The sequence below is a fragment of the Sorex araneus genome, chromosome 4, assembly GCF_027595985.1.
Source record: "Sorex araneus isolate mSorAra2 chromosome 4, mSorAra2.pri, whole genome shotgun sequence".
Taxonomy (NCBI): Eukaryota; Metazoa; Chordata; class Mammalia; order Eulipotyphla; family Soricidae; genus Sorex; species Sorex araneus.
The window spans coordinates 53,628,370-53,649,880 of NC_073305.1; the positions used below are offsets into that span (position 1 = coordinate 53,628,370).

At 40.3% G+C, this 21,511-nt stretch overlaps 1 protein-coding gene across 1 annotated transcript; it reads right to left on the minus strand.

Moving 5' to 3' along the window:
• Positions 1–1,098: 1,098 nt before the first annotated feature.
• On the minus strand, positions 1,099–20,200 carry ARF4 (ADP ribosylation factor 4). Its single transcript, XM_004616486.2, has 6 exons — positions 19,796–20,200; positions 11,308–11,388; positions 10,435–10,544; positions 6,794–6,865; positions 3,806–3,931; positions 1,099–2,033 (listed from the first exon to the last, which is right to left on the minus strand). The coding sequence occupies exons 1-6, from the start codon at positions 19,860–19,862 to the stop codon at positions 1,947–1,949; spliced, it is 543 nt and encodes a 180-aa protein (XP_004616543.1). The 5' UTR covers positions 19,863–20,200; the 3' UTR covers positions 1,099–1,946.
• Positions 20,201–21,511: the final 1,311 nt, after the last annotated feature.

The following is a 21,511-nucleotide window of genomic DNA, read 5'->3' on the forward strand; positions in this document are numbered from 1 at the left end:
GTAACAAAAAAATGTAAAAACTAGTCACATGCAGCTTTCTGCTTTTTTTAAGGTAAGACGAAAAGTGCTTATGACAAGCTGGAGAGATAGTGCAGCAGATAGGACTCTTGGTTTGCACATTGCCAACCCAGGTTTAATCCCCAGCACCCCATATGGTTCCCTAAGTCCGGCCAGAGCCAAAAGTCCTGAGCGCCACCAGCTGTGACCAATAAACCAAAAACACCTTTGCACCTTATCTGCTATTTCTCTGGCTCCTCAACTTTGTCCTTCTATGAGGAACAGCAGCACACTAAACATCGAGGCAATTCATCAGCATTTAGCTTAGTAATAGCATTACTATGAACATACATATGCATTTTGGCATTTCATGTTATTACTGCTTTTTACTTCTGATTTAATTTTAGAAATGTATATAGAGGGGCTGGAGCCATAGCACAGCAAGCAGGGCATTTGCCTTGCATGTGGCCAACTCGGGTTTGATCCCCTGCATCCCATACAGTCCCCCCGAGCACCACCAGGAGTAATTCCTAAGTGCAGAGCAAGGAGTATCCCCTGTGTATTGCTGGTGTGACCCAAAAAGAAAAGTATATCAAACATTGGGGCCAAGGAAATAGCATAGATGTTCGGGAGTCATTACATACCCAAATTCTGGTTTGATTACTAGCACTGCATATTGAGCCCCAAGCACCACCAGGTCTATCCCTAGAGTTCCCCTAAGCAAGGCTGAGGTGGCCCTGATGGACCATGGATCATCAGAACTACTGGTCAGAGCAGAGCTGCATCCTTGGGTCTTCAAATTGTCTGGCCCAGTTGTCACTGGGCATGGCCCCCAGAGCTCCTAAACATTGCTTGGGAGCTCCAACTCCCCCACTCCAAAGAAAAAACATGGCATAAAAGTAGTATTTTATCAAAGAAAACCAGTAATTTGAAATGTTTCCCCATTACTATAAACATGTATGATAGCATTCCATACTTTATTTCCAATTAAAACAGTATATAAATTCTCTGGAAGTCTGCTTAGAATAAAAACTATGTAGATCAACTTTTCTAATAAAATTAACTTCAATCAGCTTCAAGACACAAAAAGAACATACACAATTACATGTTTTATCATTTTATTAGGAATAATTTCAAATGGGTTATGAAGAAAACTTACTGAGTTTAATGAGTTTTCCAAAAACTCTTTAAGGAAGATATGTTCACCAATAAACAATAAAACATCAGCAGAACTATCATACTGGGCAAAGAGTCAGGCTGATACCAAAAGCAACATGCAACATAAAAAAGATACAATATAAAGACAATCTGCTGATAATTAAAAATCATCTCAATATGAACTCTTTGCAACCAGCCCAGGACTAATAAACTATCAAATCCAAACCACACCAAGCTTGAGTGAGGAAGTCAGGAGTCAATAATGGGGGGCAAAATAAGTTCCTCAGTGCAAGAGATCTAGTGTTTTGGTGAATTTCCTTGGCTGGTACAAGCAGTATTAGAAAATCTTTTTGGCAAGGGAGAAAAATAAATACAAATGGAATGCTACATTTTTTAAATCAGCAGACTGTCCCAGGAATGATAAAGGTATCAGTAGAGTAGCAAGGGAATAACTTTAAAACATTATTTGTTGTGGGCTCAAAAACATTCAAAACAGATTTATTTGAAGTTGTCACAATAGCTATGTCCAGGCATTTAGGTTTAAGGATAGGTAAATTAAAAGAGGATACTTTTTCCCAAGTTAAGGAGAATTTCTTAAAACCAAGTATATTGCTAAATAGTAGCATTATACGTGGTAAACAATAATTGGCAACAAAATAAGTTTAAACGTTGTAATATTCTGCCCAAACCAGTCCCAGATACTGTTTAATAACCAAGATGCAACTAATTTTGTTGTAACAAGCCTAGACCAATTCTATCAATCATGTCCTTGGTTAGATATCCAGCTTCATTTAACGTTTTGAAAGTTCATTTGACAGCCAGTCAAGTCCTTCGTACAGACCAGTTCCTTGTGTAGCACAAGTGGCTTGAACATACCACTGCGAACAAAGGATAAGAAAATACTTGATTAATAAAAGACTATAACCTTGGTTTTTTAATTAGAAAAAGTAGCTCTTGATATTTTAGATATTTCACTATTTTTAGTTTTATGCATCTTAACAAACAAATTCTACCTCATAAAATAATGTATAGTTAACTTTATGGGGAAAAAATTGTAAAAGTAACTAGTACCCCCCCACACACACACGCGTGTGTGTGTGTGTGTGTGTGTGTGTGTATATATATATATATATATATATATATATATGTAAAAAACAATGTAATTACCTCTAAGACATTTAAAAAAAATTGTTTCAGGAGCCACTACAGCTAGTGCTAGGGGGGGGGGGGTCCCACCAGTCATACCTAGAGGTGACTGGGGATGATTTAAGTCAAAATTTTGTATATACAAAATCTGTGGTTCTATCACATCCCCAGCACAGTATTAATTTTCTTAATGTCACAGAGTCATGGCAAGTATATAATGCTACCGATTTCTGTTTGAATACAAACACCCAAATAACACCAAACTGTAAAAAGGCATGAATTCCTATCTTCAGAACACGGAAAATTGGTATCATTTCATTTACTTTTTATAACATGCATGGGACATCCCAAACAGTTAATAGTTATTGTCACTGCATAGTACTCTGCCCTTGTTCACTAACAGTTAAGCTTGACAAGAAAAACTACAATAAAATACAAGACATGTTAACAGTTTATGGTATCTATTTAAACAACTGATCTAAAGTGATAAGCTAAATTCAAAATCTATGTAACAGCTATAGGTCCTTTGATAAACTTTGGATTTTAACTTTGGGTTTAAAATATTATATTAAATGTTAGGTAGGGCTGGGGAGATAGCACTGAGGTTAATGGTTGTCTTGTGCATGTACAGGAACTCATTTCAGTCCCTGGCACCACATGTCCTCCCAGCATCCTGGAGAGCCCAGGACACTGCCAAGGGGGCCTTCAAGATTCTATTAAAAGAAAAAAAATAAAAAAGAAGGATGGTGCCAGAACGATAGTAAACTGGATAGAGCATTTGCCTTGCACATGGCAAACCCAGGTTTAAGCCCCGTAACCCCAATGGTTCCCTGAGCACCACTACAAGTAAATCCTGAGTGTAGAATCAGGAGGAACCCCTGAGCACTTCAGATGTAGCCAAAAAATCTAAACAAAACAAAAAGAGCTAAATCCTGGGGGAGTTTCATTAGACGAGAAAATCCAACTATAATGTATTTGCTACAAAGCAACTTAAAAGATATTAAGAGGACCAGGGAGACAGTCCAAATGGTCAGAGCACATGCCTACCAAGTACAAGGCTTACTCCCCCAAACCAGATGCTGCTGGAGCATCGGGGGCTACTGCCCCAGCAGCCTCCAGCACAGCTCAAGCTAAATAAGAAACGACAAAATTTGTAAGACCCTATTAAAAAGTATCAATAAAATCTGGTTACAGTAATTTTTTACATTCATCACTACACTTTGAGAATAAAATTAAGGGTTAATTTACATGGTGCTAGAGATTGAGAGGCTTGGCTATATGCTAGGTAAGTCTGCTAACCCCTGCACTCTCTCCATTCCCTCAACATGCTGAAAGTCAATTTTTACAGAAGTCTGAAATAAATCCTGAAAGGACTCTATATATGAAAAGCGTTTATTTATTTTAATGCTGTGTTCGTCTGTTCAAAGGGACAATCAATCAATGCTTCAATAGCTTTAACAATCCCTCCAATAATTCTAATAGACAATAACCTCCAAATACTTACTGTTCTGTTACGAAGAGACTGAAGACCTAATTTATCTGTCATTTCACTGATGGCCATGGCATTTGGCAAATCTTGTTTGTTTGCAAAAAGCAGTAATACTGCGTCTTGCAACTCATCTTCCTGAAGCTGGAAATAAAGACATCAAAAGTCAGCAAAATGGAATCAAATCATTATTAACAAATCAGGTTATATACAATCTTCTTAAATATTATACACATTTTACATGCATTTTAATCACATTATATTATATAAATCTTTATCTACATCAGTTTTTAAGTCCAGAGCAAACTAAAATTACATATATGCCTTCATGTAAAGCAATAATGTTTTCAAGTATTGTTTGAAATATCAAATATTCCATCCAGGTTGGCCTTCCATGATCAACTAATTGTCAGAAATGTCAAGGACAAACACATACAGAAGTACACATTTACAGCTGGATCCTATGGTACCTATCTACTTACCCATAGTAGTTTAAAAAACGGGTTCTGGGGGGCCCAATCCATATTATAGCAGGTAGGGTGCTTGCCTTGCATTCATTGACCCAGCTTTAATCCCAGGAACCTCATAAGATCCCCTGAAAATTACCAGGCCTAATTTCTGGGTGCAGAGACAGAAGTAACCCCTGAGCACTGCGAGGTGGATGACCAAAATAAACATATATATTAAAAAAATGTTTCTCCAAGTGAAATGGAGAAACAAAGTACTCCAAAATTGGGGGCAAAAGTCTCTAAAATTCAATTTTGGTGATGCCTGTACAATTCTGTGTATTAAAAAACTTTCGCAAAGGAACCATGGGGAGGGGGTGGGGGGAGGAAGAGTGGGTTTAAGTTAGTTGCCATATATGCGATCAACCACAGTACTGTACATGGTCTCTGGAGCACTGTCAGGAGTGAACTCTGAGCACCATCAGATATATCCTTCAAACCAAGATAAATACATAAAAAGCATTCGATCTTTCAATTTTGGGGACCGCACACAATTATGTTTAGGGAACCACTCAGTGCCAGGGATCAAACCTAGAACTCCTATATGCTCTAATCTTTTAGGACTATCTCCCTGGCATTGGTTGGTTTCTACATTTTTAATGAGTAAAGATTATAGTATATGAAGTATATCTTGCTTCAAGCAATTTATTGAAAAAGTGAAGTGTTGAAATTAAAATATTTAAAAAGAAAACAAAGCATAAGTGACTTTTACTTACATACTGGCCTAATAGTTTTACAAATGGCAAAAACTGCACTCTAGCATTAGGAGCAATAAATGGTAAAGTTTTATCTCTCAAAAGGACATATGCACATCATTATTCACTGCTGCACTCAGTACAATAGCTAAGATATGGAATCAAGCTATGTGTTCAACTACAGAGGAATGGATTATGAAGATGTGGTATTTATACACAATGGGATAGTATGCAGCTGCAAGAAACAATGAAATCATGCAATTTGTTGGAACTGGAAGATACATCGAGTGAATTAAGTCAGAAGAAGAAAAGAAACACAGGATGATCTAATCTATCTAGGTATAAAAAATACTGGATGAGGAAATTTACTGTAGTAAAAGAGGGATGCCTAGATCACCCCAGTGTTAAGAGAGGAAAAAACGAAGAAGGAGAGGCAGTCTGGTGAGCAACGCGGCCGGAGAAATGCTCCGGACCCGAATCCGGGCCAACAACACCAGGGATCCAGACGGAGGAGGTACAGCAGGCACACCTTCTCCGGATGGAGCCCTGGCGACACTGAGAAGCAACTAACACGGCTCCAGGTTGCGGGGACTGGAACACATCCGAGCCGCGCGGCCGCTGATGCGGCCGCGCAACCTTTTCTAAAAACTGAAAACATACAATCTTTTAATGACAAACCAATTATCAAATGCTTCCTTAGTAGGGCTGTCTTCATGGGGGGGAAACTCCAACAACAATAGTGAGTTTTGTTTTGCAATATGGAATGTAAGCAAGGTAGAGAGAAAATGGAGTGAAATTCATCAGTTATACAGTTGGGGGGGCTGTGGCGGGGGGTATACTGGGGATTTTGGTGGTGGAATATGGGCACTGGTGAAGGGATGGTGTTTGAATATTGTATAACTGAGACATAAACCTGAAAACTTTGTAATTTTCCACATGGTGATATAATAAAAATTAAAAATATAAAAAAAAAAAACGAAGAAGGAAGGAAAGAAAACAAGGGGGGGCAGAAGATAACAGGAAGTTAATAGATGAATTAGTATCAGGGCTTGAATTATACTGGGGGACTGAGTCATATATCCAAAACATTACAACCACTGAAACTTTCGAATGTGCCTGTCAAGTTGACAGGCAGAAATATGGTCGGGATTGGGGTGGAAAGGAAATAAGGGAACACTGATGGAGGGAAGTGGACACTGGTGGTCGACTGATGTTTAAATTTATATGCCTAAAACTCAACTATCAGTAACTTTGTAAATCACAATTCTTTAATTAAAAAAATAGGTAAGGGTTTTGTTTTAGGATACATTTTTAAATTTGTTGCTATACAAGGTTCCTCTAATAAGGATCTCAATAATTCCTAACCCCACCAGGATTTTTATTAACATATGAAAGCATTAATCCATCAACCCACAATCAAATGCTTCTACTTTCCAGTGAACTTTCCTTATGATTACTATTGCAAAACATTTCAAAGTAATTATAAACACTCCGTAGAGAAAACAGCATCTGACCTTGGCAAAAAAGGAATATGAACCAGGATTCCTATGCATAAGGTTTCAAAACTATAGATTTCTATTTTAAAATTACAAATGGACTAAGTAGACATCCCCTCCACAGATGTGCATCAAAATAACCTGAAGAGAATTCTAAATGCAAGCTGTGCCCTCTTTCCACTATGTAATTTCATCAGTTAAAATGTACTAATTGATCCTATCAATATACCAACCAATACTATCACAACTACATGCCAAAAGATTTTTATTTAAAATATTTTAAATAAAATTAAAATACATGATTCATACCATTTTCCGCAGCTCTTCTGCTCCTTCCTGAATTCGTTCACGATCATTGCTATCTACCACAAAAATAAGACCCTAGAAAAAAATTTTTATAAATTTTAAGTTAGATTTAAAGATCACATTAACTCTGAAACTAAGCATAGGTGTTTTGTAAAAACCACATCAAGAGCTAGGTGTTAGGAAGAAAACATCATATATATATATATATATATATATATATATATATATATATAACTGGGCTCTAAATACTAAAAATTTTTTTTAAAAAACCCAAATTGTAGGGCCGGAGCGATAGCACAGCGGGTAGGGCGTTTGCCTTGCACGCGGCCGACCCGGGTTCGATCCCCGGCATCCCATGTGGTCCCCCAAGCACTGCCAGAAGTAATTCCTGAGTGCAAAGCCAGGAGTAACCCCTGTGCATCGCTGGGTGTGACCCAAAAAAGCAAAAAAAAAAAAAAAAACCCAAATTGTATAATAGTATTTCTAATTTTATCACATTTATTTCAAATTAAAAAAAATTTTGATAGCCTCAAGTATGTTTAGAATAAATTTATCTTTTGCTCTCACATTTATGTGTTGGCATGTATAAGTAAAGGCATAGACACACATGATTTTTAAGCGGGGATGGCAAAGAAATAGTTGAGTGTACGCTTTGCATCCAGGAGCCCATTTCTGATCCGAAAGACAAGTTCTGAGCATTACATGGCCCTTAAGAGAGTCAGGAGTCAGGACTGTCAGGCGTTTACCCTCCAAAAAAGGAGGGGGAGGCAGGTGCACAAGTGAGAAAGGGGCCTACTACAGTTCTTCATATGCAAGATTAAGTGCCTACATCTCAATACTATCTCTTTGGTCTAGATAAGCAAATTTTAAAAATATAAGCAAAATTTCAGAACACAGCCAGCACAGGGCTGACTCAGCTCCACACTCAGGGATTATTCCTGGTGGGCTGAAGGGACCATATGAAGGGTATTGGGCATCAAGCCCATGTTGACCACATGCAAGGTAAATGTCCCACCTGCTGTACTATCTCTCTAGGCCCAGAAGTAATTCTTAAAACTCTTCGTGAAAAATACAAGGTCCACTTGAAAAATTCTTAAAGGGGCTAGAATGATAGTATAGTGGATTGGACGCTTGCCTTGCACATGGCCAACCTGGGTTTGATCCCCAGCACCCCTACGGTCTCCTGAGCACTGCCATGAGTGATTTTTCTAATTTTGGAGCCAGGAGTAATCCCTGAGCATCATCTGAGGTGTAGCCCCAAAACAAAACAAAATAAAAAACCCAAAGAATCTTGGAAGAAAGCAATAATCTGCAAACATATATAGAATTAGAATTCTATGCTACCAGAAATGAGTGAAAAAAATTTTTTCCAAACTTTCAAATGAGGAAGAATAAAATTTCCAACTAGAGAGCAAGTTAAATTTATCACTAAAATTTACTTCTATCATACAAACATTATACTATAAAGATAAATTCAGCTACTGTTAAGAAATGACTTGAAAAAAAAAAGATTAATTGAAAGGACAAGAATTTACTTGTTTGTATTTACTTGCAATTTTTGAGACTGGCAAAATAATAAAAAATATCTATGAGGGAAGAGACAAATACTACAAAAAGCACCGTGTACTGGATTATTAAATAAATTAGAAAAGAAGTTGAAATTGTATAACTAGCTTATTTTAAATTTTATAACCAAAAGAATTGATTGCAAATTCTGGAAAAGCTGGCTGAAGATCTAGCAGTGATTTTATCAGATAACAACCTAAAGCTTTCTCGGAACAGGTATGAATGCTCCAAGGAAGAAATGCCTGTTTCCAAAATGATAACACGGATCTTCCCCCCTCACTCACCACCATGATTTTAAATTAAATTAAACTTTTAAGTGTAGGGAGTTGGAGCAATAGCACAGCGGGTAGGGCGTTTGCTTTGCACAAGTACGACATGGGTTGATTCCCAGCATCCCATATGGTCCCCTGAGCACTGCCAGGGGTGATTCCTGAGTGCAGAGCCAGGAGTAACCCAAGCATCGCTGGGTGTGATCCAAAAAGCAAAAAAAAAAATTAAAGGTTATTATAGAGCATTCTAAACAACTCTAGGAATATGACTATTAAGACTTAGTCAAGAATTGCAAGGCTTAGGATCAGTCAAGTTTCACCTCCATAGCTAATTTTATTCAATTTCAAAAGTTATGTTACTTAAATGAAATTCCTTTGGCTTAATTTTTTACAGTAAATTTTTAAATATGCGACTCATTTCAAAATCTCTTTCCAGGCTGGGAAGAGAGCTCAAAGGGCTAATGCACATGATCTACATGCAGGAGACCTGGACTGGATCCCTGGCACTGTACTGTTCCCCAAGTACCACTAGGGAACAAATGCTCAACAAAGCACCAGTAGCCCAAACACAAAAACAAAATAAAAACTGCAGTAGTAACAAAAACTTTTTTTTTTTTTGGTTTTGCTTTTTGGGTCACACCCGGTGATGCACAGGGGTTACTCCTGGTTTTACACTCAGGAATTACTCCTAGTGGTGCTCAGGGGATCATATGGGATGCTGGGATTCGAGCCCGGGTTGGCCGCGTGCAAGGCAAACGCCCTACCCGCTGTGCTATCACTCCAGCCCCCAGTAACAAAAACTTTTAAGAAACTGAATACCCTGTACTGAAGATCTGCTACTGAAAGGTCCCAAGTCAGTATCAACTATTAACATGCTAGAAATGCAGAACGGAAAGACAGAATGTTGGGTCTTATTCAGTCAGGCCCTGCTGTTCAACATATTTTAACAAATTCCTCAGGTGATTCATATACACAATGAAGTTTGAGAAGCACTACTGTTCCCTAGCATATATCAGAGTCCAGGTTTTGATCAGGTATGTGGGATTAGTAAAGCTCTCCAGGAGGTTCTAATGTGAAACCAAATTTGAAGACTGTTACTCTGAAGAATCACTAAAGACCTTTCCATGCCAATAGTCTACACATGATACTATAAAGTATCTTCATATCAATAAACACATCTTTTCTCCTTAATGTGTGTGTGTATATATGTATATATATATAAATAATGTAGGAGTACTGCAATTTGTTCATAATGTATTTTTAATAAACACTAACTGGACCAGAGAAAGTATACTAGTGGACTGGTGAGAGAGTACAGTGGGTAAGGCACTTGTCTTGCTGTGGCTGACCTGGGTTCCATTCCAGGCATCCCGTATAGTCCCCTAAGCACCACCAGGAGTGATCCTGAGAGCACAGCCAGGTGTGGTCCCCCAACAAAAAAACAACAAAAGAGGCTGTTGGCTTACAGGCATTAAAAACTACAATAACATAAACTTAGAGAAATCTCCCTTTCTAAAATAAGAATGAAATCAATACAACTAAGATATTTAACTCAATCTTGAGAATCAAGCTCACCCATCCCCCAACCAATCTTACAAGATATTACTCTGATGACTATTAAACTCTTCTACCTTAAGAAATTTCATCTCCAAACTCATAAGCAAGAGTTCACTGAAGAATATGGCAGTAGTGATAAGAAGAATGCTAACTCATAGTAAATGGCAGCATTCAAGTAAACAGCAGATAGGAACATAAACCTTAGAGCATAAAATACATAAAGCTATGAAAAAAAAATTTAGTACTCCTTACCTGGGTATTTTGGAAGTAATGCCTCCAGAGAGGTCTAATTTTATCTTGACCACCAACATCCCACACCGTGAAACAAATGTTCTTATATTCGACTGTTTCCACATTAAAACCTACAGGAAAAATAAGTATGACTGCTTTGCACAATGGCAAGAAAATGAACCTCTAATTTTCTCAGAATAGCTTTTTAAAAATACTGCTAGTGGGTCCAAGAGTTAGACTCAACAGGCCTGCCCAATGCAGGGGGTCCAGCACTGCTAAGATTACCCCATAATACAGAGAAGCAGTATTAGTCCCAGAGCACCACCAGAGATGTGGCCCCCCAAAACAAGGGCTGAAGAAACTCGAGTTAAGTTATGCCTCAGAAGTGGCTAACTATGGTCTTATCACCAGCACCATATATAGCTCCCCGTCCCCTCCCCCAACTGCCAGGAGTGACCCCTGAGTTCTGTTAATATCCACAGAATACCAAGAGAGTGATCTCTAAGGTAAGCCAGCCAGCCAGCCACACACGCATGCATGCATGCACAGATGCACGCAGCACACTGCCACATCTATAGAACATTTATTTCACTAAGAATGAGTCCTTAGGTAAACTATGGACTTTGATTATGAAGTGGCAATAAACTTCATCAGCTGTAACAAATTTACCACTCTGAAAGTAACATCAACAATGTGGAAACTATGGGAAGAGGGAGGAAAGGTGTAAGGCAAATCTCTGCATTATCCTCAATTCTTGTCTCTTAGTACTACTCTAACTAGAAGTAAAAAAATTAAAAAGGAAAAAGAAAAAGTAAAAACCAAAGCTTCAAAAGTAAACAATTTTATTTCAATTAGGAAAAATACAATACAGATTAAAACCACCTGCAAACTTACCAATGGTAGGAATGGTGGTGACTATCTCCCCTAACTTCAGTTTATACAGAATGGTCGTCTTGCCAGCAGCATCCAATCCAACTAGAAGAAAATTTTTTAGATTTTAAATATGGAACAAAAGCACACATTAATAATTTATCTTTTAAAAAATTGACAAATTTTAAAATCAAAGCACAAGCTGGACTAGTCAAGGTAAAAATGAAATGAAAGGACCAAATATCTAAGTAAATAAGAAGACCAATCATTACATTATTTTTTGGATCTAGGGAGAAATAATGTAGTAGTAAAAAAAGAAGACTAAATGACCAAATGACGTTATAATCTTTAGGTCTATTTTGCCAGTTAAGCAAGTCACTTTAGGAAACTGAAGTAAGATACACATTAATATAAAAACAAGGGTCTCATTTACATACCCTAACATCTCCGCCAATTCCTTCTTAATTCTATCTACTATCCCTTTTTAAAAATGACAAATTTGGGGCTAGAAAAATACAAGGTTTAAAACCCTTGCCTTGGAGGTGCATCCACACTCCACAGTCCCCTTGAGCACTTTCAGAATGTGGCCTAAACCATGCCCTACCCTATAAATAAAAACACAAATTCGGGGGCTGGAGGGATAGCACAGCGAGTAAGGCATTTGCCTTGCACGCAGCCGACCTGGGTTCGATTCCCAGCATCCCATGTGGTCCCCTAAGCACCACCAAGAGTAATTCCTGAATGAATGAGCCAGGAGTTAACCCCTGTGCATCACCGGGTATGACCTAAAAAGGTGGAAAAAAAAATTCAAAGTCGAATCAGAACTAAAATATTTTGCACCTTTTACGTAAGCATAAATTTTAGGTAAAAGTCATGTTGCAAACAAAAAAAGTCATGTTACAGGAATTTACTATGCACTAGGCTCCTTTTATGAAAATGAAGATCAGACCAGTTTTATAGCTTATATTTTAATTAGTTTTACTAGATTAAATATGCAGAAAAAAGGATTAATTTGGGTTGAAAACTGGCCTAATCATTTATCTCATATCTAATGTCTATATTTTAAAATAATCCTTTGAAGCAGATACAAGTAGGGAAGAATATTCCAGTTTTGTCAGGGGTGAGGGGAGACTATTCATAGTAATCAAGTATAACCTTTGTTCTAATGAAAGTGAAGAGCAAATTAAATGCTTATTCAAACTGTGAATCTCTCAAAAGCTAAAGCTTCCGTAAATGAAAGATCACCAGTAACCTCACTGAACCATTGTTCTCAGGACATCCATCATATTTGACCACTAGATCCACATTACTAAGGATTTTTAAAATCAACTGAAACAGTAAAAGATGCTTTTTTAAATATGTAACTGAAAGCATGACTTGAAAGGAGAACTAATGTTACAAAGTTTACATAAATTACCTTTTCCCAAAGGCTAGAGGCAATTCTTCCTGTTACTTACTAGGGGTAGTTTTAAAATCTCAGGGGAGGGAGCAACTGCAGAAACAGACCTGTGGGTGGGAGTGCATTCATTTCATACAATAAGCCTGGGTAAAATCTCCAACGTCACATGGTGTATATACACCCCAGCACCTCAGGAGTGAATCCTTAACATCAATCTGGAAACAGACTGTGAGCTGCTGAATGTGGATATGGCTCATAAGTTTTTAAAAATATAAAATATCTCAGAAAATCAATTATGTTATATTTTGATTTTGTTTCTGGGCTACACTAGGCAGTGCTCAGGGCCCACTCCTGGCTCTGCACTCAGGAATCAATCGTGGGATGGCTGTGTGCAAGGCAAGTGCCCTACCAGCTGTACCATCTCTCTGGCCCCAGTACTATGTTTATCAAGTCCTCTAACAAAATGTTTTCCACTTCTTCATACAAAATTGAGGTTTTATTCTTTCCAAAATACTGAGACATTAAGTGATCATTCCGTTCTAAACCCTCATCCATGGATAAAAGAAACAGGAAATGTTTTCGAGCCTCAGTATCAAAAGATCAGAAAACATAATCCTAAAAAAAGAATTACACAAAGAGCAACCTTAAAATGTGCATCTTCAGTAAAATTAACGCAAATGAGAAGGAAAAACATTAGTAAAATAAACAAGTATATTTACTTTCACTTAAAAAGAATAAAATTACCCAAGCAGAGTTTTTGGATTTGGGGTCACTCCCAGCTATGCTCAGGGCTCTGTGCTCGGGAATGATTTCTAGGGTGTTGGGAAATCATATGAGGTGCCAGGGATTAAACCTGGGTCAGCACTATACTATCAGTATAGTCCAGATTCCATTTTTAATTAAAATGCCAGGCTAAGCCTTGGTTGTGGCTTAAGTGGTAGAGCGCATGCCTTTGAACTCATGTGTTGCGTTTGATCCTTGGCACTGCACACCTCCCATCCCCCCAGCAGATGTGGTCCTGGTGGTCACTAAGGACCTCTAGGTATGTCCCTAACAACAATAAACAAATGTTAAGCTGGTTATATGTCCTGATTATCAAGATGACTGCTGGCCTGTAATACATTCTACAGACTGATTTTTATTGTTTTGGGGTGGGAAAATGTTTACAAAACAACAACTGTAAATTGGAGCCAGGGATGCAGCTCTAAAGCAGCCTACAGATTTGCCCAGCAGATGTGAGACCCTGGGTTGGATCTCCAACATACCCAAAAACACTTAAGACCAAAAAAAAAAAAAAAAATCTGACAATAACACAGTATGCATAATTATTTTTCACAGTTGTCTTGGTTTTAGTCCACATCCGGGATACAAAGGTGCTGCTCCCAGCTTGGTGTTCAGAATAGCACACAGTGCCAGGGACTGAATCAAGGCCTACTACATGCAAAGCATGTGCTCTAGCCAATTGAATTATTCCTCCAATCCCCAGAAACTAGTTTTAAAAATTAAGGGTCAATGGGCTGGAGTGATAGCACAGCAGGAAGGGCATTTGCCTTGCACACAGCCGACCTAGGTTCGATTCTCAGCATCTCATATGGTCCCCCGAAAACAGCCAGGAGTAAGCCTGAGTGGATGAGCCAGGAGTAATTCCTGTGCATCACCAGGTGTGACCCAAAAAGAAAAAAAAAATTAAGGGTCATGGGCCAGAGAGATAGTACAGCTGGAAGGGCATTTGCCTTGCATGTATTATCCTGGGTTAAATCATCAGTATGTAGTACCCCAGTACCACTAAATAAATGCAAATCAGACATTTTCTTTCCAACAGATATTTTGTACTAAGAGATTCAAGATTCACAAATTAATGAATAACATCAAGACTTGTTACATACTTATTAAAACATGTTGTCCTAATAATCCTTTTCTAAGTTTTGAATGTTACAATATTTGGCAGTGAGATTTAGTCTCCAAACTATAGCTCTCAACTACCCGAGATAAGACTCTAATCTAAATTGTCCAGTAATGTACCCTCCCCGACCTTCCACCCCGGTAAACAAGTCACTACACTGAACGATATGCTGGAATTACTTGTTTGCATTAACTAGAAGTACACTTTGACCAAACTGTCAAAAGTAGAACCCCCAAAATATTTGCCAATCATCAGATGTGTACCACCAATTTATGGCAGCAAGATATATTTACAGTTTGAATGAAGAAAACTTGATTCCAATGATCTCAACTCTAGGTTGTTACAAATAAATTAAGAACCCTCATCCACTGGGGTTGGAGAACAAAACAACAGCCAGAGGGAGCTTGCCTTGCACAAGGTTGAACTGGGTTCATTCTCCAGTATCCCATATGGTTCCCGAGCCCCACCAAGAGTGATCCCTACCTCATAGTCAGAAATAAGCCCTAAACACCAGAGTGTTGCTCAAACAACAAACCACAAACACAAAGAAAACCCTCATACACAGATGAAGGGAAATAGTGTAGCTACTTTGAAATACTATGTAAGTTCTTCTCAAATTAAAATAATTCACATCTCCCAGTAATTCGTAATAATTCCCAACAATTCCATTTGTAGGCATTTACATTTTTTAGAACACAATTTGTTCCGTGAATATTCATAGAATTACTATTTGAAGACAAAAAATGTAAACAATCAGAACTTCATCAACTGATAAATGGATAAAAATATGATAGATCCACACAAGAGAATTACTATTCAGCCATAAAGGGGATTAAATGCAGATACATGTTATAAAATAGGAATAAACCTTAACATTATGCAAAGCAAAAGATAAATAATATGAAAGGTCATGTACTATGATTCCTTTATATAAATAGTCTCAAGAAACAAGTTTATGAGAATAGTAACTACTGAGCCAGAGAAGGAGACTCAATAGGGCTTTGTGTGTGGATGGTCTGGGTGTGCTCCCCAACACCTCATCTCTCCCTGAACACTACCATCAGCACTGCCGGGTGTGGTCCACAAACGTAACAAAAAACTGTGATTACAAGAAAACTGAGGAAGACTAGAGGTACAGAGTACAAAAAAAAAAGTTACCCTTAATGATAGAAGGTTTCTTTCCGGGATTACAAAAATGTCCTACTATTAAGACATATATATGAAATTATAGTTACACAACTTGTGACTATAATGAAAAAAAGTCACTGAATTACACACCTTAAAAGGATGAATTTTATGCTAAATTATATCTTAATTTTAAAGAAGGGGAGGGGGCAGGAAGATGGCTCATAGAGCCCCGAGAGCCTGTCTTTCGCATAAAAAAGCCCTGGGAGGGGGCTGGAGGGATAGCACAGCTGGTAGGGCGTTTGCCTTGCACGAGGCCGACCCGTTCGATTCCCAGCATCCCATATGGTCCCCTGAGCACCGCCAGGAGTAATTCCTGAGTGCAGAGCCAGGAATAACCCCTGTGCATCGCTGGGTGTGACCCAAAAAGGAAAAAAAAAAAAAAAAAAGCCCTGGGAGTCTATTCCCAGAACATCACCACTCTGACCCCAAACAATGTATACCTGATGCAAGAATGTCATACCCCCATCCTGGTTAAATTTCTTCTTGAAAACACAATGGGGGGGGAAGGGCACAGCCAGAAGTGCTCAGGGTTTACTCCTGGAAAGGGTTACTATAGGTGGTTCTGGGAATCAAACTTAGGTCAAGATTGTACAAAGTAAATACCCTACCCTATATATCTCTCCAGCCCCAAAACATAATGTTTATTTTATCTAATATCTTAGAAACTGACCACCGAAACTAAAAATGAAGTTGTATAGTAAAATGATAATGACCTTATACTTTTCTTTTACTCAACACAACAGGAGTATTTGTGTTTTGATCAGTGTATCAGCAAATTATCATCTCTGAAAGGCACGCTTTGTAACAATGCAGGAGGATGCATCTAAGAATGAAGGTTATATCTAACCTTTTATCTTCATTCTGGCACTAGAATGAAACTTCTAATGTCAGACACTAAAGATTTCTCTCTCTTCTACTATTTTTCTGTATTTGCATGACTAAGAAGAATGAACTTTTAAAAGGCTGGCAATATATTTTCAACTAGTGACCTAGGAAAATGTTCATAAAAAGTTAATTTAAAAAGAAAGCACACAACACTATATTACAACTACAATTTTAAAGGAAAAAAACTTCCTCTTATGGATGAGTAAATAGAATAAAATATTAATACTGTGGGATGATAAGTTCCAGGCAAACACTTTATTCCTTTTCGTGATTACTGAATTTAACAGAAAGGACATGTGTTATTTTTAGATTAAAAAAAACTTAAGAAATGTATTTACAAAATATGGCAAATAAGAACAGCACTCTTTAGTTTGAAGCCTCTCGTAAAAAAAATTATTAGTAATATTTTCTAAATTGGCAAACAAGAAGTTTCTAGTGAATCTCTTTCGGTCTCCAAATAACATTCTGCAGAGGTGACACAGAACTATACTATTCTGGAACTACTCTCTTACGAACATTTTTTTCCCCAGCTTTCAAACATTACACAGGACGGGGTGGGTGGGTGTCAATCCCCAGTATTCCTTATGTTCAGAACCTGTCAAGAGTAATTCTTGAGTGCAGAGGCAGGAGTAACCCGAACACCATCGGGTGCAACAACAACAACAAAAAAAATTAAGGACTCTGTGACAAAAATTACACATCTTATCATAGATCAAAATATGGACAGTGAAGAAAAATGTAAATGCAGGGCCAAATGAGAAAACTGAGACAAAAACTAATGTCTGGATTTTAAGCCAACAAATGCCCACAAGTGATTTGTTTTTAAATCACAATCATTTGTTTTTAAATTCATTAACTATACTGAGGTGTAACTCTAAACACCTCAACATAATTTGATCTTTTAGCAGAGTATAGAAATTAAAGCTTCGTCCAGCTCCTTGGCTTGCTCTTAATCTGAATATACTTAATACCACTTTAAAATGGCAAAACTCAGGGGCTAAGAAGTAGTAGAGCAGGTATGGTGTTTTCTTTGCACAAAGTCTGCTAGGTTCAATCCCCAGCAGTCCATATGGTCCCGAAAGATGTCATAAAGGAATATCAGCACACATACCTGCCAGAAAACATTAATATGGTAAAAACTATTTACTGATTCTGCTAACTATATTATTTGAATGAGGGTAGACACCTTATGAATGATCTACTGTTTATCCTGTCAAAGTGGTCAGAAACTTTTTAAAAAATCTAAGAAATATCAAGCTTTTGGATTCCCTTCCCTTTGTATGTATAGATCCTTTTGTATGGTTCTACTTCATTTAAGAAGTTAGCATAAGGACTGACCTTGTGACTCTTAAATTGTAGTTTAGCTAACATGGTAACAATAACGTTTATGCCTATGATACTGATGAACAAAGTTATTGCACATTCAGCACACCAGTGCCCAAGATCCTCCACCACTGTACTCAGTCACTTCTAGTCTGCCTCTTATTCTCCCCTCCAAGGCTACTGATAATCTGTTTTGTAATCAGAGGCCAAGGACTTGTCATCATTTGGTATTATTTCCCTAGAAGTGTTTTTAACAAGAAAATCTTACCCGAAATTAAAGTATAAAACAAGAAAAGCAAATCTGGGTGATATTTTGAACATAAAATCACTTATTTCAAAAATGACTTCTGTCCCTAGCTCAGATGCAAAAATGTATATACTGTCGCCTTGCTTTCCTTCCATGATTTACAGTGTAGGAGAAATAATTGCTCCCTTAATACGGCAAATGCAGAATACTTTCTTCCTGTGGAACTTTCAGCCATCACAGAAGACTAAAGAAATGAATAAAATAATTACTTGCAATCAATAAAAGAAACGACTACTTCGAACAGGCTGTAAATTTACTTAGCACATACTCAAAAGTCCTCCCGCTGAATCCAAATTTTACCCGTGCCAATTTTCAGTCACTTTAAAGACTAAATATTAAGCTTGCGCTTAAAACATGACACTAGAACGAGACAAAAACATGACTCTTGTAAAAGAATCATGCACAATTGTTTCCAGAACTCAAGCTGCATTAACAGGAAAGTGAAAATAGAACCAACTGCGTCCGCATTTCACCTTCACACATCCTGCACTACCTCTGAACCTTGCTTAGGAAAACTTCCGACGGTGCAAGGACTCTCCCCTAGAGGGAGAGAGTCTTCCTTTAAAAATTCCTTAAGTTCGGTGCGCCAAGCTTGGGTGCAGGGACTGATTCACAGTACAATGGGGTAGGCGGTGCTCACATCCCCCAGATGACGACCACTAGCCCCAGAGTGCAAACACCGCCGCCCAAATGCAACTTTCCAACCGCCCGCGTCCTGAACGAGCGGGCAGCAACTGAACAGCTCTGCAATCAGCAAGGCTATCCTGAAAGTCAAGCGACACGACATTCGGTCACTGAAAGCGTGTTCCCGACTGGGGAGGGAAAATTTAAAAAGTTCCCCCACTTTTGTTTTGTATTAGACCGCAGTCAGCTGGCCGAGGGAAGGGAACAAATACGAGTTTTTGAGAGGGGCCCAAGAAAGGCAGAGCTCCGCGATCAACGCGGTTCTCGGGGACGCTGAATTCGAAAGAGAACAAACAAACGAACAAACTAACCAGAAAAATAAAAACCAAACACACCAACTTTCGGAGCTGACTTCGGCGAGGCCAAGCGCGGAGGCCGCGGGGCTGCCGCCGGTCACTTCCTGCGCGGCCCCGCTCACTGGGCGGAGACCGCAGGAGGAAGCCGCGGCCGCCTGCTGCCCAGCGCCGGGGAGGGGGGCCCGAGTGGACCCTCACGACGGGCCTCGCCGCCGTGCCTGGGCCCCGGCGAGCCCAGCAGAAGGTGCTCGTCCTCCTCCGCGCCCGTCGCACCGGGCTCTTCCGAGGGTCGCCGAAAGCGAAGCCAAGCCCGGAGGAAGAGGAGAAGGAGGAGGAAGCTGTGCCCAGAACCCGGTCCGGCCTCTCCCGGCCGGTGGGGCCGAGCGCCCCTCCCGCACACACCATTGTTCCCCGCAAGAATTCTCCCCTGCGACCCCCGGCCCGCCGCCCCTCCCCCACCCAGGGGCGGCGGCGAACAGGCCCCGGAGACCGCTCCGAGTCCCGGCCTCGGCGGCGCCTCCACTCACCCATCAAAATGCGCATCTGCTTCTTGCCAAAGAGGCGCGAGAAGAGTGAAGAGATCGTGAGGCCCATGGCGGTGGGTCGGGGCACCAGCGACCGGCAGAAAGTGTTGTGCGGGGCGTCCCCGGGGCCTCTCCTTTCCCGCTCCCGGCAAACGGCGCCGAGGTACCGCCGCTGAGGAAAAGAGCGCGGCCGAGGAAGCTCGAGGGCTGGGCGCGGCGGCACGAAGCTCCAGAACCCGAAGGCAGCGGGGCGACGACCTGCTCGGCGACTGGCGGGGCAGCTCCGGCTCTCGGCGTTAAGGCTTCGGCTGTGCCACGTCACGCGGCAGCCGCGGCGACTCCGGCGGAGGCCCAGCCCCTCCAACGCGGACAGAATCGCGTCACCGCCGTCCCATCCCCCTGCGCTTCCGGTCCTGCTCGCACCACTGCGCCTGCGCGCGCCGGGGAGCCGCCCCTTTCCCTGACGTGCCTCTCAGGCCGCCGTCACCTCCCGGACGTGGCTCCAGGAACCGAGAGGCCACCCCGCACATGCGCACGACGGCAAGGCTTAAGCTCCCACAATGCTTCGCTTCGTCTCTGCCAATCAGACCGAAGACGAGAGCCCTTCCGCCCGGAAACCCGGGCCAGGAAGGTGTCGTTCTTGCTTCCGGAAAGGCGGATTGTGTATTGTGGGTTACGTGGTGTACCTCCGGTGTCTCTGCCCTTTGGGCGCACTAACTGCAGTTGCTGTGCCTATTCGGGAATTCCCCGGTCCCGAGAACGTACACATTTCACGCACGGGACGTCCGGGACGAGTGCGCCCTCCTGGAGGGGTGGAGACCGCGGCTCTACCTTCCTACTGGATACGTTTTTAAAAATTCAAGTTGCTTTTCTGTTACCCAAAAGGTTCTCTCATACTCCTTTGTAGTCAACCTCTTCCCTAAACCACAGCCCCTAACCCAGTAGTGAACTGCTGTCATTATAGCTTTCCTATTATATAAGCGATGTAGTTTTTTAATGTATAACTTCTAGCATAATTTTGAGATTCGGCCATATAATCACTGTCACTGTCACTATCTTCGCGTTGCTCATCTATTTGCTCGTGCGGGCACCAGTAACGTCTCCATTGTGAGACTTGTTAACTGTTTTTGGCATATCAAATACACCACGGGTAGCTTGCCAGGCTCTGCCATGAGGGGGAGAAAATTCTTGGTAGCTTGCCGGGCTCTCCGAGAGGGATGGAGGAATCTAACCCCGGTCAGCAGCATGCAAGGCAAAGGCCTTACCCGCTGTGCTATGACTCCAGCCCAGTCAATACCTTTAGAAAAACTTATTTGTATTTGGGCTATACTCTGCGGTGCTCAGGATACTGGGTGGGAACAGGGATTGAAGCTTGGCCTGGCAGGCAAAGCATTTGCTTAGCACATAACCCATGTAGCTATCTCTGGCCTACAATAATTGCTTTATATGACATCATGTGAACTTACCATAATTTATTTTTTTTTATTGAGGGAGTTTTAGGGCCACATTTTTACAGTATTTGGCTACACCCAAGCTCGTTGCTTGGGGAAGGGAGTATCTTCTGGTCATGGTTGGGAGACTTGCAGTGCTGGGAATCAAACCCCAAATTCCACATACAACAAATGTGTGCCAGCCCATTGAGCCAGTTCTCCAGTCTGACCATCTTTACTTTTTCCATTACCTATTGATGACCTTGCTAGTGTTTAAAGTTTTGGGCTT